General features: G+C 36.8%; 1 protein-coding gene and 1 pseudogene across 4 annotated transcripts in view; both read left to right on the plus strand.

The window, feature by feature from the left end:
* The window catches only part of LOC101961207 (polycystin-1-like protein 1), a 109,785-nt gene extending 93,807 nt beyond the window's left edge, over positions 1–15,978 (plus strand). For all 4 annotated transcript variants that reach the window (XM_078039763.1, XM_078039767.1, XM_078039764.1 and 1 more), the window contains one exon: positions 13,293–15,978. In XM_078039763.1, coding sequence (XP_077895889.1) covers positions 13,293–13,472 — 180 coding nt within the window. In that variant the 3' untranslated portion in view covers positions 13,473–15,978. The remainder of the gene's footprint in view (positions 1–13,292) is intronic.
* A 5,055-nt stretch (positions 15,979–21,033) lies between these two features.
* LOC144375339 (acidic leucine-rich nuclear phosphoprotein 32 family member E pseudogene) lies at positions 21,034–24,470 on the plus strand (annotated as a pseudogene).
* Positions 24,471–24,934: the final 464 nt, after the last annotated feature.

Below are 24,934 nucleotides of genomic sequence, written 5' to 3' on the forward strand. Positions count from 1 at the left end.
GGCCCTACAGTAATTCTTATAAACACATTTTAAAAAACATTTGATCAAAAACAGAAAGTGGGGAAGAGAGACAAAATAATACATAGTTTTGAAAGATTAAAAAGTTAACAAAAGCATAGTTAAAAATTTTCATTTTTGTAAATTAAGATAAAAAATAAACCAAAGTTTCTAGCTTAAGTCAGTTGATATCAAAGAAGTGAAAAAGCAGATTATATAGCAAATGTTTCTCTGACACTTGTAATTTCTAAAACCTTTGAGAACATTTTTATTAAAATTAATTCAAATAAAATTTAACGTAAATTAAATTATTTTAAATAAATCATAATTTAATATGAATTAACTTCATTAATCTATTTTATTAATTTTATTTATAAATTTCATTTTATTAATTTATGAATTTAATGAATAAATTTAAAAATTTTAATGAATGTTATTTAAATTAGTTTAGTAAAATTAATTTAAATAAATTTTAGTATATATCAAATTATTTAATGTAAATTATATAATTTATTAGGAATTTTAATAAAATTCAATTAATTTTGATAAAATGTTCTCAATGGTTTTAGAAATTGCAGGTGTCAGAGAAGTATTTGCTATATAATCTACTTTTTCTCTTTTTTGATTTCACCTAACTTGAATTGGAAACTTTTGATTTATCTTTTATCTTATTTTACAAAAATAAAAAGTGAAAACAAAATACCTACTGACTATATAGATCAGCTTTTTCTTTCAATTTTAAATTTTCTCTTAGTTTCAGCTTCTTATTTCTTTATTTGATTTTCAAGTTTCTTTAGGATAGAGACATGTGATTTATCTTTTAAATCTCAAGCAATTTACAAATAGAAAAGTAAGGACTACTCATGGGTTATTAAGTAGCACAAAATGGACCCGAAACAAATATGAATCATCTTTAGAAGAATTTGTATCAAAATGCTGAGAACAAGATTTCCCACACAGTCCCCTACAACTCTGCGAATGTGGTTCTCTGTGATTTCATAATGCATATAGGTTGATGTGACGACCACCACAACAGCCACCAGACACACTTGCATCCTAAGGATCAGTGAAATCACCTCCTTGCACCAGCACCAGCTGTTTAGAACTTAAGAATTTTTTACCAGCCCATTATTAAAAAATCCTGACTGGAGGCTTAAGTGAATGAGGATGTTCATATTTATACCTTGAAATTGTACATTGAAAAGCTTTTTCTTGCAGATTTTGCCAATGTAGCTATGCCTCAGAAAGAGAAACATTTGTATAGCAAGAAAATGTGAAAACAAGTGGAGTTCAAATATGTAAAGAGCTCTGGCTCCAATTAAATGAAATTTGATTGTCTATTTTGCTGTGATTAGTGTAATTTCTAATATATTTGGGAGACTGGAAGTTTTGATTATGTGTTGTTGGTTAAAACTTGTTTTTCCAAAAAATTAATAGGTGACACTGTGTGAAATAGTGTCACCTCTCTTTTTAACTAACTTATTTATATAGCTGTTCTTTGGTAAATTGTTAAGGAAGTTCCCATAGCAGTTCATATGAGAAATGTTCAGCTGCCTCCTGAGCTCTGCCTAGTGGGCATCATAGATGCTCCTCTACTTAATCCCACCATACAAAATTTAAAAAGATCAATTTCAAGGAAATAGAGGACGCCATCAGTAGCCTACCAACTAAGAAAAGCCCAGTATTGGAGGGATGCCCAGCTGAGTTCTAAAATACATTTAAAGAAGAACTAACACCAATGCTTCTCAAACTATTTCATGAAATATATAAGAAAGGGAACACTTCCAAACACATTCTATGAGGTCAATATTACCCTGATTACAAAACCAGAAAAAAAAATACCAAAGAAAAAAAAAACTTCAGACAAATATCACTAATGAATATAGATGCAAAAAATTCTCAATAAAATTCTGGCAAATTGAATACAAAAACATATAAAAAAGATAGTGCACCATGATCAATTAGGGTTTATCCCAGGGATGCAAGGTTGGTTCAACATACAGAAATCAATAAATGAAATTCATCACATCAATATACTTTAAAAAAAAATCTAGGGATAAGAATCGAGAAAAACTAGGGATAAAGAAAACTAGAAAAACTAGTGATAAGAATCATAGGATCATCTCAATAGACAAAGAGAAAGCATTTGACAAAATGCACCTCTTCATGTTCAAAACGCTAGAAAAACTAGGGATATCAGGAACATACCCCAACATTGTAAAGACTATCTATGCTAAGCCCCAGGCCAACATCATTCTAAATGGAGAAAAACTGAAAGCATTTCCTCTAATAACTGGAACAAGACAGGGATGCCCTCTTTCACTACTTTTATTAACATAGTTCTTGAAACTAGCCATAGCAATTAGATGAAAGAAATTAAAGGGATACACATAGGAAAAAAAGTACTCAAATGATCACTATTTGCAGATGACATGATTCTATACCTAGAAGACCCAAAACATTTCACCATAAATCTTCTAGTACTAATAAATGAATTCAGAAAAGTAGCTGGATATAAAATCAACACCATAAATAAAAGACATTTCTATTTCTGTACATCAGTGACAAATCTTCAGAAAGCAAAACTAGGAAAACCACCCCCATTTACAATAGCCTCAAAAAACAACAACAACAACAACAACAACTTGGGAATCAACTGAATGAAAGAGGTGAAAGAATTCTACAAGAAAAACTTCAGTATGCCAAAGAAAGAATAGACTACCATGGGAAGTCAAGCTAGGCGGCCCAGATACACCCACACTGGCTGCATGGAATCCAGGCTCACAGTAGGCCTGGCTTCACCCCTCAATCCACAGACACCCACTGGAGCCCAACCTCTGGCACAGGACCGCCTCTTCAGACCAGCAGACTACTGCAGGAGCCCAGGCCTGGCCCAGATCCACCAATGACAACTTACACAGAACCCAGATCCAGAATAGGTTCGAGTTTGCCCTACCACATACCTGGGAGCCTAAACCTAACCAACTTCCATCTTGGGACACTGTAGTCATCTCCATAGCCTTCCCCACACGGTATCCTCTAACTTTTTGAAAACAGACAGGGCCTAGAATCAGCTGCAACTAAAAGCAGGCATCCCAAAGAGAGTGTGGGGCGCACCCTTTCATCCCCATCTCTGTAAGACATTGCTTCCATCTTGGGGCTCCTCGATGATTATCTCAAGTTGCTGCCACCACCTTTAGATGCAGTAGCATATATTGAGGGACACCAGCAGGGTGTGGAAGCCCAACATCAAGATGAGGTACTGACAATCTGCACAGGTACTACAAAAATGTAGGGTAGAAACTGTAATATCTCAGATCCACGATGCAAGAAAGGAAGACACATAGACAACATAAAAAACAAGGGAGGAAAGTGCCCCAAACAAACCAGGATACTACTATAACAGAACCTATGGACAGCAAAATTGATGAAATGACAGAGAATGAGTTCAGAGGGTTCATAATTAAAATGATCTGTGAATTATAGAATGACCTAAGTGAGCAAATACTGGCAAAATTTTTTCACTCCAACAAAGAGATAAGAGAGAAAATATAGGTAGCAAAAGATTACTTGAAGAGATAGAAACTGAAAACAGTCAGAAATCCTTGAGAAAAAGGATACAATAAATCAAATAAAAACTCAATATAAATCATAACCAACAGACTAGATCACTTGGAAGAAAGAAAAATTAAATAATGAAGACAAAGTATATAATCTAGAAAATAAAGTTGATCACACAGTGAAGATAGTAAGAAACCATGAACAGAACATCCAAGAATTATGGGACATCATCAAAAGACCAAATCTAAGAGTTACTGGCATAGAGGAAGGCACAGAGTTTCAATCCAAAGGAATGCACAATCTCTCCAATGAGATAATATCAGCAAATTTCTCAAGCATGAAGACAATTTGGAAAACCAAATACAAGAGGCTTACAGGACACTAAAGGTACAAAATTACAACAGATGTATGCCAAGGCACATTATGAAAATTTCTCGAATACAGAGTAAGAACAGAATCTTAAAAGTTGCAAGGGAGAGGAATCAGATCACATATAGAGGGAGATCAATTTGTATTTCAGCAGATTTTTCAACCCAGACCCTCAAAGCCAAAAGATGATGGAACAACATATACCAAGCTCTGAAAGAAAATGGATGCCAACCAAGAATCTTATATCCAGGAAAATTAAGCTTTAGATGTGATGAGGAAATAAAAACCATCCAGGATAAACAAAAGCTAAAAGAATTTACAACTAGAAAGCCTGCACTACAGAACATCCTCATCAAAATATTCCAAGAAGAGAAAATGAAAAAAAATGATGGAAATCAACAGAGGGAGGTATTACACTTAAGGAAAATCTAATCAGAGGAGAAACCAGGTCATGTTAAATACCAAAAAATAAACAAAAATGGCTGGGAATACAAATCATGTCTCAATAATAACCCTGAATGTTAATGGCCTAAAATCACCAATCAATAGACATATACTAGCAGATTAAATTTAAAAAGACCCAATAATATATTGCCTCCATGCAACTCATCTCATAGGAAAAGACATCCTCAGACTGAAGGTGAAGGTTTGAGAAAAATTATATCACTCACATTGACTGTGGAAGCCAGCAGGGAATTCCATCCTCATATCAAATAACGTAGACATCAAGCTAAAATCAATCAAAAAGGATAAAGAAGGACATGATAAACTGCTCAAGGGAACCATACACCAGCAAGACTTAAAAATTATAAATATATATGCCCCAAACACTGGAGCATCTACATTCATCAAACAAACTCTTCTCAAGTTGAAGTGTCAAACACAATGCAACACAATAATTTTGAGTGACTTTAACACATCTCTTTCATCACAAGATAGATCTTCCAAACAAAAGCTGAATAAATAAATTATAGAATTTAATAATACAATCAATAACGTAGACTTAACTCTCATATATAGAATATTTCATAATTAAATAAGAGAATATACTTTCTTCTCACAGCGCATGGATCCTTCTCTACAAAAGACTATATTATGCCACAAAGCAACTCTTAGCAAATATAAAAAAAAGAGAGATACTATCCTGTAATCTCTCTGTATTCTATCATATCATAATGGGAAAAAAATTAGAAGTCCATGAAAAAATAAGAAATTAAAGCTACTCCAACACCTGGAGACTAAATAATATGCTACTGAATGAACAATGGGTTGCAGAAGACATCAAGGAGCAGATTAAAAAAATTTAGAGGTGAATGAGAACACAGATACAACATATTGAAATCTCTGGAACACTATGAAAGCAGTTCTAAGAGGAAAGTTCATTTCAGGAAGTTTATTCTTTAAAAAAGAAGAAAAAGTCAACAAATAAATGACTTAACATTACATCTCAAAGCCCTAAAAAAAGAAGAACAAATCAACACCAAAAGCAGTAGAAGATAAGAAATAATTAAAATCAGAGCTGAGATCAATGAAATTGAAACAAACAAAAAAATTTTAAAAATTGACAAAATGAAAAGTTGGTTCTTTGAAAAAATAAATAAAATTGATGACCATTAGCCATGCTAATCAAGAGAAGGAGGGAGAAAACTCAAATTACTAACATCCATGATGAAAAAGGAAATATAACAATATAAATACAGAAGATAATTAGAAATTATTTTGAAAATTTGTATTCCAATAAAATAGAAAATATTTAAGGCCTTCACAGATTTCTAGAGGCATATGACATGACCAATCTAAATCAGGATAATAAACACAATTTAAACAGGTCAATTTCAAGCAAGGAAATGGAGGATGCCATAAGATGCCTACTAACCAAGAAAAGTCCAGGACCAGATGGATACACAGCTGAGTTCTACAAGACCTTTAAAGAAGAACTAATACCAATACTTCTCAAACTATTTCATGAAATAGGAAAATAGGGAACACTTCCTGACATATTCAATGTGGCCAATACCACCCTGATTCCAAAACCAGGTAAAGACACATCTAAAAAAGAAAACGTCAGACCAATATCTCTAATGAATATAAATGCAAAAATTCTGAATAAAATTCTGGCAAATCAAATACAAAAACATATCAAAAATACACTGCACCATTATCAAGTAGGATTCATCCTACTTGATCCCAGGGATACAAGTTTGGTTCAACATATGGAAATCAATAAACGTAATTAATCACATCAACAGAATCAAAGATAAAAATCATATGATCATCTGAATAGAATGCAGAGAAAGCATTTGACAAAATGTGCCCCCTCATGTTCAAAATGCTAGAAAAACTAGGGATATCAGGAACATACCTCAACATTGCAAAGGCTATCTATGCTAAGCACCAGACCAACATCATTCTAAATGAAGAAAAATTCAAAGCATTCCCTCTAATAACTGGAACAAGACAGGGATACCCTCTTTCACCACTTCTATTTAACATAGTTCTTGAAACTAGCCAGAGCAATCAGACGAGGGAAATCAAAGGGATGCATATAGGAAAACAAGAATTCAAATTATTTCTATTTGCAGATGATAGGATTCTATACCTAGAAGACACAAAACATTCCACCAGAAATCTTCTAGAACTAATAAATGAATTCAGAAAAGTAGCTGGATATAAAACCAATACCCATAAATCAAAGGCATTTTTGTATATCAGTGACAAATCCTTAGAAAGTGAAATTTAGAAAACCACCCCATTTACAATAGCCTCAAAAAAAAAAAAAACCTGGGAATCAACTGAATGAAATAGGTGAAAGACCTCTACAATTAAAACAATTGCAGCCTAAAGAAAGAAAGAAGACCTTAGAAGATGGAAAGATCTACCTTGTTCTTGGATAGGCAGAATTAATATTGTCAAAATGTCCATACTACCAAAAGCACTATACAGATTCAATGCAATCTCAATCAAAATCCCAATGACATTCCTCATAGAAATAGAAAATGCAGTCATGAAATTCATTTGGAAAAGAGGCCCAGAATAGCCAAAGCAAACAAGAGTGAAGCTGGTGGCATTACTGTTCCAGACCTTAAACTATACTACAGAGCAATAGTAACAAAAACAGCATGGTATTGGCACCAAGTTAGAACTGTAGACCAATGGTACAGAATAGAGGACACGAGACTAATCCACATAATTACAGTTTTCTTATATTAGACAAAGGCACCAAAAATGTACATCAGAGAAAAGATAGCCTCTTCAACAAATGATGTTGTGAAAACTAGAAATCCATATGTAATAAAATGAATTTAAACCTCTATCTCTAACCATGACAAAACTCAACTCAAAGTAGATCAAGGACCTAGGAATTAAACCAGAGACCTTGTGCCTAATGGAAGAAAAAATAGGCCCAATTTTCCATCATGTAGGATTAGGCTCCAACTTCCTTAATAAGAGTCTTATAGTGCAAGAATTAAAACCAAGAATCAACAAATGGGATGGATTCAAACTAAAAATATTCTTCTCAGCAAGAAAAACAATCAGTGAGGTGAATAGAGAGCCTACAGAATGGAACCAAATCTTTTATCAAAAGCACATCAGATAGAGTGCTAATCTACAGGATACATAAAGCACTGAAAAAAACAAACCAAAAAAAAACACCAAAAAAACAAACAGTTTAACAAACAAACAACAACAACAACAAAAAAAGACCAATCAATGGGCCAAGGAACTGAACAGACACTTCTCAAAAGAGAATATATAATCAATCAACAAATATATGAAAAAGTGTTCAATATCTCTAGCAATTAAAGAAATTCAAATCAAAACTACTCTAAAATTTCATCTCACTGCAGTTAGAATGGCAGCTATCCAGAATACAAACAATAAGTGTTGATGAGGATGGGGGGAAAAGGCACACTCATACACTGCTGTTGGGACTGCAAATTGGTGCAGCCAGTCTGGAAAGCAGCATAAAGATTCATTGGAAAACTTGAAATGGAACCACCATTTGACTCATCTATTCCATTCCTTGGCTTATACCCAAAGAACTTAAAAACAGCATACTACAGGGACACAGCCATATCAATATTTATACCAGCACAATTCACAATAGCTAAATTGTGGAAACAACCCAGATGCCCTTCAGTGGATAAATGGATAGGGAAACTTTGAGAGTTTGAGAGAGAGAGAGAGAGAGAATGTATAATATCAATGTAAATATTTATATATTGTATTTAAAGGAATTGGTCCATTTCATTCATATATATATATACACACACAATGAAACATTACTCAGCAATAAAAGAGCATAAAATCATGGCACTTGCAGGTAAGTTGATGGAGTTGGAGAATATAATGCTAAGTAAGCCAATCCCAAAAAAACAAAGGCTTCTTTGGTATGAGGATGATGATTTATAATGACAATGGAGAGGGAGCATGGGAAAGTGGAGGAATTTTAGATAGGGCAAAGGGGAGGGATGGAGAGGGAGGGGGCAAGGGGGTAGGAATAATGGTGAAATGAGTTAGACATCATTACCCTAAGTACATGTGTGAGACACAAATGGTGTGAAAATAATTTGTGTACAATCAGTGACTTGAAAAATTATGCTCTATATATGTACTATGAAATGAAACACATTCTGCCATCATGTCTAACAAAGTAGAATAATTTAATAAAGAAAAATAAATAAATTTTTGAAAAAGAATGATATAGGGTTTTTGTAGATGTGTTTTCCAGGTTAGGAAAGTTACCTCTGTTCCTTGTTTACTAATAAATTTTGGCAAATACTTTTTCTGCATCTATTGATGTGATTGTGCTAATGTTTGTCTTTACCTTGTGGATGTGGTGGATTACACAAGTTGATTTTCAAAGGTTGAAACAGGCCTTGTAGGCCTGGAATAAATCCCACTTGGCCTTGGTGTATGAGTCTGTTTATACATTGTTGGATTCAAATCACTCATATTTTGTTGAGGACTTTTACTGGTCTTTTTATTTATAAATAAAATCCATTTTGATATAATTATAAAAGCATGGAATGTATGTTATTCTAATTCACTCCCTCATACCTTCCCTTCACCTCCCATTGCCTCACCTACTGCTTCCTTCTCTCTACTGATTTTTTTCTGCCATTTTACATCTATGTTCATAAAAGATATTGGTCTATGTTTCTTGGAGTGTCTTCCCTTTGCTTCTGTCTTCTGACAGAGATTATAGAGTACTAAGCATAATTTCTTTCTTAAATTTTGGGTAGTATTCACTAGTGTTGTCATCTCAGCTGGTACTTTCTCTTTTGGAATGTTAGTAATTCAGTTTTAAATATTTTTAACCTATTTGATTGACTATTTCCTTTTGTAGGAGTTTTCACAAATTGTATCTTTAAAAGAATTGGTCCATTTCATAAAAAGTTTCAAGTTTGTGGGTAAAGATTTGTTCATAGTATTTCTTTTTATCTTTTTATTGTCCATGATATTCTTATTGATGCCTCCTCCCTTATTTCTGACTTTGGCAATATCTATCCTCTCTATTTTTTCTTAGTTAGCATGACTACAACCTTATCAATTTTGTGGATCATTTAAAAGAACCAGTTTTTGGTTTTGTTGATTTTTTTCAATGTATTTTCTGTCTTCAATTTCTCTGATTTCTGTTCTAGTTTTTATTATTTCTTTTTTGGGGGAGGTTTAGTTTGGTCTTCTTTTTCTAGTCTTTTAGGAAGGAAGGTTAGATCTTTCTTCTTTTCTAATGCACACATCCAATGTTATAAATTTCTATTTAAACACTGCTTTACAGCATCCCACAAATTTAATAAGTTGAGTTTTCATTTTCATTTAGCTCAAAATATCTTTTCACCTTTGAACTTCTTCTTTCTTGTAACTTGTGGTATTTAGAAATGCATTGTTTAGTCTCTAAGAATTTTAAATGGTATTGTGTTTTAATTTCCAATTCTACTTGTTTATTGTTACATGTAGGAAATTGATGAAGTTCTATATATTGACCTTGTATCTTGTTACCTTGCTGCAATTGTTTATTAATTCTAGGAGTTTCTTTTTATCAATTATTTCAGATTTTCTACAAATATGATCATATCATTGTCACCCAAAACCAATTTACTTCTTAGAAGCTCCTAAAACTATTCACACTGTATTGTGGTCAGATGTCAACAAGATTCTCTTCCTCACTTATAAAGATAGGCATCACCCTAACCCTAACACTGCTAACCCCCAGTGGTTACTTAACTTAGAGCAAGTCAAGGATGGACACTGTGCAGCCTGCATGCCACCACAATCCTCTCTGCCCCTGCCACCAAATTAGACATCACAAATCTCAGAACTTCCAATCACCAAGAACAATAAGATTCTCAAATCCTTCTCAGCACGGGGTTCCAGGCAGCACTATCATGATATTAAACAAATATGTTGCCCTATGTTAAGATCCTATTCTCACCCAAATGGTTCTGTTGGAAAAAAATTTAAATGAGCTCTATCTTAGGTAGAGGTAACTTGGTTTTGAGTTATCAGATGAAGAGAGAGATAACATTTTCATTGGATTTCAAGTTTTAATGGAGAATGAATAGGGATAGAATGTAGATATTAATTAAAATTAAGAGAAAAGCAAGAAAATACACAATAGGGAAAATGGTTAGAAAAAGGTAAGCTCAGAGGAGGTAAAGAAGTTATAGTTTGAATTGTATTCCCCCAAAAGATGTTGAAGTTTAATCTTCAGTATCTGCAAATATGACCCCTTTTGGAAATATGATCTTGTAGATAATTAAGTTAAAATAAGATCATTAAGGTGGGCTGTGATCCAATATGGCAGGCATCCTATTTCAAAAGGGGAAATTTGGACACAGAGGCATTCACAGAGGGAAGATGATGTAAAGACACAGGTGGGGGATGGGTGGAATGATAGCAACCTTTAAGCCAAGGAAGGTCTGAAGCTACCAGAAGCTGGAAGAGGCAAAGAAAGACTCTTCTCCTATTGATGTCAAAGGTGGCAGTACTGTCAACACCTTGCTTTAATATTTCTAGTTTTTAGAACAGTAAGATAATGTATTTCTATTGTTCCAAATTACTCAGTTTTGTGGTACATTGATGCTGCAGCCCTAGGAAACTAATACCAAAATTGATGTATAAGCCAGAGAATGCAAACTCACAGGTCAGCAGGATTCTGGATGATAAAAATATAAATGATGAGAGTGTGTTGAGAGGTGAATGGCCACAGAACTTCAGTCTCAGTCCTGAAGTAACAGAAGAGAGACAAAGAGTTCCTGTAGGAATGTGCATAGGCTAAAGAAAAGGTCACTATTCAGAGTCAGCCAGTGGTTGATATATGAGAAGCTCAAAAATTAATATTTCTTTGTGATATTTTTTGCTAAAATGTAATATAAATTTAAAAATTGGAAATCCCAGAACAACATGGCCCAAGCCAAGAAAAGAACCTACGTATGAGCTTGATAAAACTTATGGACTAGATTTTGTCTTATGGACAAAAGTGTTTTGTTTGTCTTATACGAAGCCAAACTTAATCCTAATTGATATCATCTCGTTGTTTTAGTTTGGTCTTTAAAGTTAGAAACCATTATCCCACTGGCTGACTTATGTGGGAAAGAGATTGTGGTTTTGAGTAAGAAAGATATGGATTCCCTCCTCTGACACAAGGGAGTATTCCATGAAGTAGAAATTCTAAAACTCCCTGGCATAGCATTCAGAGTGTGTATAAAGCTTTGGTCATCTTCTGGATATATTGGAATCATCTCTTACCTGTACATTTCTAAAATCAAAATAGCACTTTTCTTTCCACACACTAAAAATATGATCAGCTGCATGGCAGAGCACTATGCTAAGCAGGTGTGAATTCAGACTTTAAGGAATAAACTATGAAACTAACTCTCCACCATTCTTCTCTGCTTTATATTTGCTTCCTAATCCAGAGAAACTATATTCTATTTCTACAAAAGTCATTGTTCACACACAAAAAAAACCCTGATATGTAGTTTGTGGTTTCTTTTTACTTATGTGCACAAAAAAAGTAGGATCAGTGTTGGCAGCTAGTCTTTCAACTGTCTAGCTATACAGATGTGACATTTTCCTTAATCCTCATCTTGGCCATTGCACATGGCCAGGGAGTTCCCTGGGAACTAGCGGAACAAGAAGATATCCCATCATAACTGCTGGATTTCAGGCATTAGCTGAGTGACCCCATAATTGGTGGCAGTGCCTTCCAAATGTCTTACAACTTATTCTGAGTTGGAATGAGTCAAGAACCTCCAGACCCAGATTTCTTGCTGTTGGTGACATTCAGGGCTTCAGGAAGATGGGTTAGTGAAGGTTGAATGTAGGAATTGGCATTCCCCTTGCAATATGAAAGAATTTGAATGAGAGGAAGGCAGAGGTTTGGGGTTTAACTAAAGCCTGCCATTGATCCAACAAACCCAGAATTAAGTGAAATAAGTTACTGAAAATGACCCCCCCAGGTTGCCTTCATATGACACTGAAGGACCCTTTTTCAAGAAAGGCTTTGGTGGTGAGGTATGCCATAAAGCCATCTATGCTGGCCAACCTTCCTCCTGTAAACAAGTGAGAGATATGCATATTTGGAAATACATTGATACATACAAGACACCAAACCAGCCTCTGAGTCATTCCTCCAGTTTGAAACTCTTGAAAATAAAGATATGGAGGGTGATAAAGCTGAAATGCCCCCATATTTGAAGCTGTGATTTTTCTTATGTCTGAGGATTTGTCATTCTTCCATTGGTAAATACCTGCTATGTATCATGTTTTGGACTAAATATTTTACATGTGCCATTTCTCATATTTAAAAAACTTTGAAAGAGCTTGTTTATTTTCCATCTTTTCATGATGATACAAATGAAACCAAAAGGTTTATTTTTTTTCTGTTGTTTCAAGGAAATACCACATATTGGGTAATTATAAAGAACAGTGTGTTTAGTTCATGTTTCTATGTGATGGGACATCCAAGACCATGGCATCTTGATGCAGTGTCCAAGAGCATGACATCTAGTGAGAATCTTTGGTGCATCATAACATGATGGAGGGTATCACAGAGTAAGACAGAGTAAGTGTGCCAGGGAGAGTCCTCTTTTCCTCTTTTTGTAAAACCACTAATGCCATGATGAAGGCTCCACCCCTATAACCTAATCTAACCTTTATTAACTCCCTGCGTCCCCACCTCAAATGCCATCAACATGTGAATTTGGGGATTAGGTTTTCAACATGTGAGTTTTGGGGAGACACAATCAAATGACATCAATAACACACTTAAGTCAGTGGTATATTTGTAGCTGAAGTGAAAACAGAATGAGAGGAATCACCCTTTTTTGATCATCAAGATGAAAATGTCAATTTTGCAGAATCCACATCAACAGAAACTGGCAGAGATAAGTCACCGGTATCGAAAGGAATTAAATGACTATGCAGAACAAATTGAAAAACTTGAAAATCATTTACAACAAGGTGACTCAGGAGTTACAGTAACTGATGATTCTAAACTCGGTGAGATACCAAAAAACTATTTAGGTTCTAAAAACTGAAAACGTAGAGTCTACAAGAAAGATGGAAGAACTTGAGGACCAAATAAAAAACATAAATAAAGAATTATCTTCTGCCGAAAATGACAGAGATGCCTTGAAGAGAGAACAAGAACAGCTCAGTGTGAGAAAGTGACAAATAATTGAACAATGATGAGGAAATTTGCAGAAAACCACTGAGCAAATAAAAGCCCAGTTTCAGAAAGAAACACACAACACTCAAACAGACAATTCTGATATTTTTCCAGAAACAAAAGTTAAAAGCCTTCCTATAGAAAATGGAAGTGAAAAACACGACCTATATAACTATGAAACTGAAAAATTAGTGAAAGGAATACAAGAACAAGACCTTGAGATTCAACTTCTAAATGAAAAGAATATGTCTTAAACCAAATAGATTGATCAGCTGTCCAAAGATGAAGTTGGTAAACTCACTCAAGCTATCCAGCAGAAAGACATGGAGATACAAGCTCTTCAGGCTAAAATTTATTAAGGTTCCTACACCTAGGATGTCGTTTCCCTTCAGCAGCAATTGCAGACCTTCTCTATGGAAAGAGAACAAATATTAGCTGTTTTGAATGAGAAGACAAAAGAAAATACCCAACTGCAAGCAGAACATCAGAAAATGAAGGATATAGTTGCTGCCAGAGAAGCAGCTCTCATCCAATTTCAAGAAGAAAATAAAAAATTGTCCACCAAATTTGAAAATAGTGATCAAGATATGTTTAGAGAAACTCTAGAGAATTTATCTCGTATCATTAGAGAAAAAGACATTGAAATAGATGCACTAAGTCAGAAATCTCAGACTTTTTTGGAAGTTTTACGAACCTCTGGCACTGGTCATGAGGTTGGAGGTCAGTTTGAAGAGCTCCTACAAGAACGGACTGAATTAAAACAGTATTGAAAAAAAAATGGAGGAATGGGAATTTGATTTTCAAGCTCATTTAGGATAGGGATATGTGGTTTATCTTTTAAACCTCAAGCAATTTACAAATAGAAAAGAAAATATAAGTTGTGGCTTCTTTAAATAGTGCAGATAATGGACCTGAAGCAAATATTAATCATCTTTAGAAGAATTTGTATCAAAAGGCTGAGAACAAAAGTTCAACAAAAGTTGTGAGGTCTCCAGTCCCCTGAAACTCTGTGTATGTGGTTCTCTGTGATTTCATCATGCATATAGGTGGATGTGACCACCACCACAGACACCAGACACACTTGCATCCTAAGGATCAGTGAAATCACCACCTTGTACTAGCACCAGCTGTTTAGAACTTAAGAATAAGAGTATTTCTTTAATTTTTATAAGCCCATTATAAAAAAAAAAAATCCTGACTTGAAACTGAATTGTATGAGGATGTTCATATTTATACTTTGAAGTTGTACATTGAAGAGCTTTTTCTTGCAGATTTTGTCAATGTAGCTATTCCTTAGAAAGAAACATTTGTATAGCAAGAAAATGTGAAAACAAGTCGAGTTCAAATATGTAAAGAGCTCTGGCTTCAATTAGAGCGAAATTTGATTGTCAATTTTGCTGTGATTACTGTATATTTCTAATGTATTTATGAGACTGGAAGTTTTGATTATGTGTTGATGGTTAAAACTTGTTGTTCTAAAAAATTAACAGGTGGCATGGCTTCACTCAGTGTCTCCTCTCTTCTTAGCTAACTTATTTAAATTGCCATTCTTCTGTACATTGTAAAGAAAGTTCCCATAGCAATTCATATGAGAAATGTTCAACTGTCTCCCGAGCTCTGCCTGGTTGGCATCATTGATGCTCCTCTACTTAACCCCACCATAAATTGAAAACATCTCAAATTGAAAATGCATGCACCACACCACGTGCCTAGAAGCACAGTGGTTTGCAGTGTGCTGCTTGCTTCCCCTGATGATCCTGTGGCTCATGGGGAGCTGTCACTCACTGATGCTGCCCCATCAAGAGGGTGTTGTGCTGCATATTGCTAGCCCGGAACAAATGAAAATTCAAAATCTGAAGTTTGAATTCTATGGGACACGTCCTACTTTTGAACTAACATAAAATTGAAAAAAAAATTTAAATAACAAGCATTTTTAGCTATTATTATAATTAAGTTAAAGCATTTATCTGTCCTCTGGCTTATTTAGCCATCTTCCTATAAGGATGAAAGAGTTATCCCAATTGCTTTCACATTACATAAGAACTTAGAGATTTACATCCCTGTGTATGTGGTTCTCTGTGATTTCGTCATGTATATAGGCTTATGTGACGACCACCACAACAGCCCCAAGACACACTTGCATCCTAAGGATCAGTGAAATCACGTCCTTGAACCAGTACCAGCTGTTTAGAACTTAAGAATAAGAGTATTTCTGTAATTTTTTATAAGTACATTATAAAAAATCCTGACTTGAAGCTTAATTGTATGAGTATGTTCACATTTATACTTTGAAGTTGTACATTGAAAAGCATTTTCTTGCAGATTTTGTCAAAGTATATGTCTTAGAAATAAAAACATTTTGTCTTTTTATACTATGCCATAGTTCTTGAATTTTCTTACCATTTTCACTGTGTGGTCTACATTCTTTTCAGGGTTATATATTTTGTCTCCATTTTTTGAGGTCCTATCTTTCAAGTGGTCTAATCTGTTGGTGGTGCTTTCAATAGAACTTTTAATTTGGTTTATTGTTTCTTTCATTTTAAGGATTTCTGTTAAGGATCTTCTGCTGTGCTGGCCATGGATTCTAATAATGTATCTTGATTTATTTAGGGCACTTTCTTCCCTTGTCTTTTCATATTGCTTGTGTGTCTTCCCTTCTAGCACTGTGGATCCTAGGCATTACTATTTTTACCCTACAGGCTTAAAGTGCCCCTGTAGGAATCCAATCCCTCTCCTTTGAGGTGAAGGTCAATGTTATCAGATCCCAATATAAACACTATACACCCTAAAACAAATGTTTACTATTAAGACATTTACATTTTTATCACAATGTACAGAAATGCTGAATTCAATTATTATCTACAATATACCCAGTAGGTTTGTAAAAGGGTTTACAGTTTCTAATAGTAGACAAAGAACTGGGGGTGAGGAGTAGGATGATATGCTGAGGAGGTAGGAGGTGAAGATATAGAGTTGTTATATCTTAGGAAGTGTGAAAGAGAAATCTAAAGAGGAAGATTAGTAGCAGGAGAAAGGAGAGGAAGTAAATTTGGGTAGACAAGTGGGAAAACTAATAGAGTACAAAAAACAAACACATATATATCAAGAAAAATTTTTTTAAAAAAATGTTAAAATAGTAGAAGTTGGTGGGATAAAAGAAAAAAATTAAGACATAAAAAAAGAAGAAAAATAATGTACAATACAACTGTAATACACTATTCAGACATCTCAGGCCTCAAAATCACAATTCATGCAAAATACTTGATTTTCCATATGTTGGGGATGTGAGGGCAGCAGAGAGGAGAGGGAGAGGGAAAAAAAAAGAAAAAAAAATCTTGAAGGAAGACACAGGGCTTGTTTTGGTTGGAGATCAGTATCTTTCCTGCTTCCCTTCTCATCCAATAGGTGGGGTCATCTGTTGTTAGCTGGTATCTGTGCCCTCAGGATGGTGAAGGAAACCAGGGTGTCACTGTGCCAGGTTAGCAGCTGCTGGGGAGAAGGGGGAGTTAGAAACTGGGTACCTGGAAGATGGTGAGGAAGGTGACCCAAGATGGAGGTTCCTACTTTCAGTGGTAGGGTGTCCAGTCTGGTGGGGGAATCCTGGTGATGGTGTTGGATGCTGAGTTTAGCTACCAGCTCTATGGCTTGCAGTATGGGCTGACTTCAGAGCCTGTGTGAAGTTTCCAGGTGCAGGCAGGTAGGGGGCTATGTCCACTGCTGCAGAGTCCCAAGATGGCGGCTACTGGGGTGCTCCATGTTGGTAGGTGGGGATCCACACGGGGGTGGTGGCCAGAGTTCCTACTCATGGGAAGCTGCTGGGTGTCTTCTATAAGAGCAGCATCCATGATTTCTGCTCAGTGGGTGGCCAAACATCCTTTGCAGGTGTTACTGCAGCTGCCTATGATCTCACTTGGGTACCCAGTATTCCTGTGTGGGTGAGTAGTTGGGAGACCTATTCTGATGCTGTGGCCTGGAGGCCTGGAGGAACTCAGTGCTTCCTATTCTGTTGGGGACAGGAATATCGCTCACAGAGAAGCAGTATTCTCACTACTTTGCATCCTAGGTCAGGGAGCAATGCAGAATACTGCCTCCCTCTGCTCTGCCATCTTAAATCTCCTCGCTTTTATTTTTTGAGACAAGGGCTCACTGAGTCCCTTAGGGCTTTGCTAATTTGCTAAGGCTGGCTTTGAACTCATGATCCTTCTGCCTTAGCCTCTTAAGCCACTGGGATTTTAGGCATGAGCCACCATGCCTGGATTAATATTTTTTACTTTTGGTGAAAGAAAAAAATTAAAATGAATGGAAAAGCATAGAATTTTTATTAATGTCTTAATATTTAAAAAGAAGCTCAGGGCTGGGGAATCTAGCTCATTGGTAAAGCTCTCATGTGCATGAGAGAGGCCCGCTATTTGATTCAGCACTGCAAACAAATAAATATCAATATAAATAAGCCTAAGATGTGCCGTCAGTCCCTTTAACCACCCCCAGGGACCATGGAGTCTATAATCATGGCCCACAACTCACAGGAGTAAAATGGCAACTCTGGAAAACATCGTTTGCATTTCTACATTCTGAGCAACCGGTCACTAAAATAGATGAAAATTATAGGACTTGAGTGAAATTGTAGGACTGTTCAGGATCCCATCCCTGGCCTCGGGGAATGTACAAGTGTGAGAACTCACAGGCCCCTCCCTGGGGAATCCAGTATTTGCTTTGTTGGGAAACAGTGGTGCAGCTCACCTGAAGCCTGTGGCAGGGCTCCTGTCCCTAGTGTCCTGCACCCCAGGAAGAGTACCCAAGGGACCCTGAGGAAGCCCAGATGTATGGCCCAAGCCTCACCTCTGGGCTGGGAGCCGGGCTGAGTTGTACTATTCTGATCTCCCATTCAAGAGGGTTCAGTTCCTGGGTATGGCAGGATGGGTGGTCCAGTCAGAGGGATGTGAGAACACTGACCAAATCACAGCAGGAAGGCTGCTTAGCCAGGCCTTTGGAGGGAGATGGCGGTTAGGAGATGGTCATTTGTGGGGACTGGGAGGGGTGGACAGAGGGCTGTGGGGTGGTCCTGGGCAGTTGTTGATGTTCCTGATGTTCCTTCTGGAACTGGGATGTGGTTACATGGGTGTGACCACTTCATGAAAATTTATGATTTTTTTTTGGTGCCCTTTTCAGTATGTTTGTTATCATCAAGGTTTGGAAACACTCCCAGGACCTTAATGTAGCCGAGGAGGATTGAGGGAGCCACCAGAATGGCAAGATGGATTTTCTCACCAACCTAGAAGCAGGGTTCAGCATTTATATCTAATTTGTAAGGGGAAGTGAAAAAAACTGGACATGTCTTCTTACAAGAGGGAAAAGAAGACTCATTTGCCCAACATCCCCATCATCCATGGTTTCACAGTAGGTTTTCTGTTTCTCTTGGCTGCCTGGGTCACTCTAGCTGGTTTCTGTGTCTCCCTGGCCACTGGCCTGGGCAATAGGACAGCTAATGCTGACTTGTGTTAAAGATTGCCTGCTCTGAGGAACTCTGTCCTGCCTTTAACACCCATGGAGGAAGGAGAGGTGGTTATTCAATTAACCTGAGTTACTATGAATATAAATTTTATTGAACATTTATCATGTGGCCAGCTAAAGTGGAGATGGGAGATAAAAAAGAAAAAAAACCTGTGAGGAAGGTATTTTTTTATTAGTCACATATTACAGAAAATAAAACCATATGCAAACGAGAACTTGGCCCAGGTTGGGGGCTACATGGGTTTGATAGTTGCCCTTCTTCTTCCTATTTCTCTTCTTTTCTTTTTTCTTCTTCTCCAACCCCAACCCCTCCCCTACCTGTGGTACTAGGGATTGAGCCCAGGGACACTCTACCACTGAGCTATATCCCCAGACCTTTTTATTTTGACATCTTGCTAAATTGTTAAGGCTGGCCTTGAACTTATGATCCTCCTGCCTCAGTTTCCTGAGTTGCTGGGATTATAAGTATGCACCAACGCACTGGCTCTCTTTCCCTTTTTTAGATACTCTCAAGACCAGAACAAAGGGAAATGCTATGGAGGCCATCTGGAAGGGCCTTCAGTGATGCCCATTATGGCTGGCACCTCCTCACCTGGTGACATGTGCATTGGCTTCTCAAGGTTCAGCCTGCATGAATGGATGCAGTGCCCTCATAAAGGAGACCCAGGAGAGCTCCCTTGTCACTTCCACCATATGAGGACACAGAGTTCTGTCCTTCTTTGAAACAGGAAGTGGCCCTCACCAGATACTAAGTCAGCCAACACTTTGAACTTGGATTCTACCCTACAGAACCATGGGAAATGTCTGTTGTTTATAAGCCACTTGGGCTATGGTATGTTGTCCATCGGTCTGAATGAACTAGGACATTGTAAGAAAAATAAGAAACCAGTAAACATGTCTCCCTAATGGAACTGCTGACACCCTCCTGACATCATTCTGTGCACATGCACATGAGTGCAGAGGCACACACATCCACATATGAGCACACATATGAACACATAGCACACATGAACATGAGCACATAGGAGCACCCACACACACACATTTTCATAACAGTTTGGCTATGCATGCTGTTTTCCACACACTTGTGTTGGTCTTTGGTGTTAAAGACTTCCCATGACCTGTAAGATAAAGGTCCTTGGGGCACTCACTCACTTCTTTTCTCCATGCCTCTCCTAGGTTGTCCTTCACCAGCTACCTGGACACTCCCTGTCTTGGCTGTCTGGAAAGCCTCACAGATATGCATACTTTGTCCTGTATCTCTTTCCTTCCTTTGAAGCTGCCACTCCCCTGCCTGGTAGGCCTTTTCCCTGTCTTCTAATAGATTTCAACCCATAATACATCTCTTTCAGGGCTGAGTTCAATTGCAGTGTCTCTCAGACCTCTCTCACTTCAGAGGGAAGACAGGGTATCCTCCCTTTCTGAGTCCTCCCTGGCCACATTCCCTTTACACACTTCCCACCAAGTGGGATTTTGCCTGTGGCTACCACATTTCTTTGTTCATTCTTGGGGGAATGAGACTCTCAGGCTTTTTGAGTGAAAGTGATAATTATAATAAGATAGAAACATTGTTATTTATTGAGCTTTTAGAATATGTTATTTTCTGGTTGGTTGGTTGATTTCTCTTTTGGTGGTACTGGGGATTGAACCCAGACCTCATACATGCTAGCTCTACCATTGAGCTATAGCCCTAGATCTTTTAAAATTCAATTTTGAGGGCTGGGGCCATAGTTCAGTGGTAGAGGGCTTGCCTCCAATGTGTGAGGCACTGGGTTTGATCCTCAGCACCACATAAAAATAAATACATAAAATATTGTGTCCATCTACAAATAAATAAATATATATATATATAAATAAAAATCAAATTTTATATATATATATAAAATTTGATTTTTATTTTTAATACAGGATCTTCCTAAATTGCTTAGGCTGGTCTTGAACTTATGATCCTTCTGTTTTAGCCTCCTATGTAGCTGATATCAAAGGCATGTACCACCATTCTTGGCCAGAATGTGCTATTTTGAAACCAAAAGCTGGTAGTTTGGGTGAGTTAACTGAAGCTATTTAACTTGGATCTGTAGACAGCTGAGCCCTGGAACTGTCTTTTCCTGCTGGGCCCTCTACACTCTGCCTCACTCAGACATGGGTTACCTTCCCTGGAATGATCCTTCTCAACTCTCTGTGTCTTCCCTCTCTCAGAGGAAGAGGCCATGGAAGAGATGGTGGGAATATATAAACCAATAGCTAACATCACACTTAATGGTGAAAGGCTGAATGCTTTCCCCTAACATTGGGTACAGGCAAGAATATCTGCTCTAAAAGTTCTTATTCATCATGGTGCTGGGAGCTGAAGCCTGTGCAATAAGGCAAGAAAAGGAAACAGAAGTCATAGATCTGGAAAGAAGAAATAAAACTGTCTATATCTGTTTAAGATAACATGTGTATCTTTGTAGAAAATCCCAAGATATCCATAAAACATCTAGAACCAATGAGTTTAATAAACTTGTAAGATATAAAATCAATTTAAAATATTTTATTTCTATGTAATAGCAACAAACACATGGAAACTAACATTACATTTTTAATAGCAGTTATAAATGCTCAAAAAAAGAAGAATATTTACAGTATAGCTTAACAAAACATGCACAGGGCTATATGCTAAAATGTTCATGGATTAGAGAATTCAACAGAGTAAAGATGTAGATACAGACTTACTGCAATCCCTGTCCCAGAAAGATATTTTGTTGATGTAGACAAAAATAACTCTAAATTGTACATGGAAAGGGGTAAATTTTTAAAAGGACAATAAAGTTGTAGGCATCAGCCTACTCAATTTTGCGACTTATTACTTACTACATTCAAGATGGTGTGGTAGCAGTGAAAGTACAGACACATAGATCAATGGAACAGAATAGAGAACCCACAAACAGACCTACTCAAATATGCCCAGCTGATTGTTGACAAAGTGCAAAGGCAAGTCAATGGAAGAAACACAGCTTTTCCACAAATGGTGGAGAAACAGTATATCCAGAGGCAAGAAAATGAACCTCAACTAAAGTCTCACATCTTAATTTTGTATTGCTCTAACAAAATACCTAATGCTGTGTAACTTATAAAGTAAAGATGCTTATTTGGCTACAATTTTAGTTGTATAACACTAGCATCCTGGCAAGGGCTGCCTAGCTGTGTCACAACATGGTGGAGAAGCAAAATGGCCACATACAGAAGTGACCAAGCATTTGGGGTGACCTCACTTTATAGCAACCTTTTCTCACAGGAACTAACACTGTAGAAGGCCAGTGTGAATCCCTCCTGAGGACAGTGCCCTGTGATTAACTTACTGTGCCCTAGCCCCACCTAGTTTCCTCCTAAACACTGTATCCCTGGAGACCAAGCTTACAGCATTTGGATGTCTGGGGGTGGGGGGGCACAGAAAAACCACATTCAAACCTCAGCATACTTTATACAAAGGTTAACACGTAATATACCATGGACTTGCACATGAAATGTGACACTATGAACCTTTTAAGAAAAAGTAGGAGAAAATCTTCAGAATACAGGGCTAGGCAAATAGTTCTTAGACTGGATGATAAACATGTGATCTACAGAAAAAAACACTGATAAATTTGACTTCATCAAAATTTAAAAACCACTGCTAAGGGGATGAAAAGAGAAACTAAAGATTGGGAAAAAATAGTTGTAAACCCAAAATCCAAAAAAGAAGTAGTATCTAAAATATATAAAGAACTCTCAAATCTTGACAGTAAAAAAACAACAACAAAAAACACACACACACAAAAAAAAAAAAAACAACAACAATACTCTGAGCAGCCATTGAGGGGAAGGAACTGCTGATGAAGGAGAAGGAACTGCTGATGAAGGGGAAGGAACTGCTGATGTGTGTGTATACAAGGAGTGGGGGCAGTCAAGTTAGAGTCTCAACTCCTTGGACTCCATTTGCTATTCTTTTCTTTCTCCCCCACATCTATCTGGTGGTAGTGGGTGTTTAAATTTGCATTTCTTTTCATTCATTTCCAAATCTTTTAAAATTTCAGGGTTCAGAGGTAGTGGGAAAAGCAGGAAAGGGGAAAGGAGGAGAGTAGGAGCAGAAGAGCAGGAGGAGGACATGGAGGTGAAGAAGAGAATTATCATGGAGTTAAGGAACTGAGCTCCAGAGGAGGTGACAGAGTTAGTTCTTGTGTATCAATGGGGAAACTGAAGGCCTAAATGACACTTTTAAAGAACTAGAGTATCTGAGTATGGCTAATGTGGAATTAAATTCATTGGCCCAACTTCCCAGCTTAAACAAACTTGGAAAGTTGGAACTTAGTGACAATATAATTTCTGGTGGCTTGGACGTCCTGGCAGAAAAATATCCAAATCTTATCTACCTCAATCTGCCTGGAAACAAAATCAAAGATCTCAGAACAGTAGAAGCACTGCAAAATTTTAAAAATTTGAAAAGTCTTGACTTGTTTAACTGTGAGATCACAAATCTGGAAGATGACAGAGAAATTATTTTTGAATTGCTGCAACAAATCACATACTTAGATGGATTTGATCAGGAGGATAATGAAGCACCTGACTCTGAAGAGGAAGAAGAGGAGGATGGAAATGAAGATGATGGAGATGAAGTGAAAGATGAAGCTGGTCCACCTGAAGGATATGAGAAGAGGAGGAGGAAGGAGGAAGAGGAGGAGGAGGAGGAGGAGGAGGGAGATGAAACAGAGTCAGAATTGGGAGAGGGAGAAGAAGAAGTGGGCCTTTCTTACTTGATGAAAGGAGAAATTCAGGATGAAGATGATGATGATGTGGAAGAAGGGGAAGAGGAGGAGGAAGAGGAAGTAAGTCTCAATGAGGGCAGAAGAGGAAGGAGATGCTGATGATGATGGAGAGGAAGACGATGACTAGGTCATTCTAAGAGCAGATTCCCCAGTGTTCCTGGGTGTGCAGTCGAGTGGCCACATCTTTTGTTTTTTCTTGTCCAATAGCTGTCCTTACAGAAGGTAATGTGTAACTTTTTATAGAAAAGACTGCTTTTACTATTTTTGCCTTATCATTCCAGTAAAGATTTACTAGTCTGTTAATGATCATGTTGTATGTAGAGAAAAAATTTCATTGACACTCCCCCCATTAAGACATTCTCCAGGGGCTGGGATGTGGCTCAAGCGGTAGCGCGCTCGCCTGGCATGCGTGCGGCCCGGGTTCGATCCTCAGCAGCACCACATACCAACAAAGATGTTGTGTCCGCCAAGAACTAAGAAAAAATAAATAAATGTTAAAATTCTCTCTCTCTCTGTCCCCCTCTCTCACTCTCTCTTTAAAAAAAAAAAGACATTCTCCAGCAATTATATTTAGAAGCTTAATTTTTCTAATTCAAGTGCAAGTTCGCTGTATTAGTAATTTTTAGTCTGTAATTAAAACACAATTGCTTTTACACAGGTGAAATTTGGTGTGTTTCATTCATAAGATTTTAAAGTTATTTATAAATAAACTGAAATTACAGTCATCTGTAATATGAAATGACAGTAGTCTCTTGAATAAGTTGATTATTTTTTTTTCTTAGAGATGATCCAGGGATCTTTATTTTGAAGGCATTGACTTTTTTTTAATAGCTAAGGATATTCGGGTGTTTTTTCCCCCCCCCATGAATTAAGTTGAAAAGTAGAAGCAGAATAATAAAGGTTCTTATTTATCAATATAGTTTGTGGATTAGGGGGAGGTTCTAGTCAGTAATATAATTCATGGATTTTGTGGTGATTGATAAGATTTTATTTTTTGAAGGAAAAATTGCCTGTACTAAGTGAGACACACAGGTGA

This window comes from Ictidomys tridecemlineatus, chromosome 2 (genome assembly GCF_052094955.1).
Source record: "Ictidomys tridecemlineatus isolate mIctTri1 chromosome 2, mIctTri1.hap1, whole genome shotgun sequence".
In the NCBI taxonomy this organism is placed as follows: domain Eukaryota; kingdom Metazoa; phylum Chordata; class Mammalia; order Rodentia; family Sciuridae; genus Ictidomys; species Ictidomys tridecemlineatus.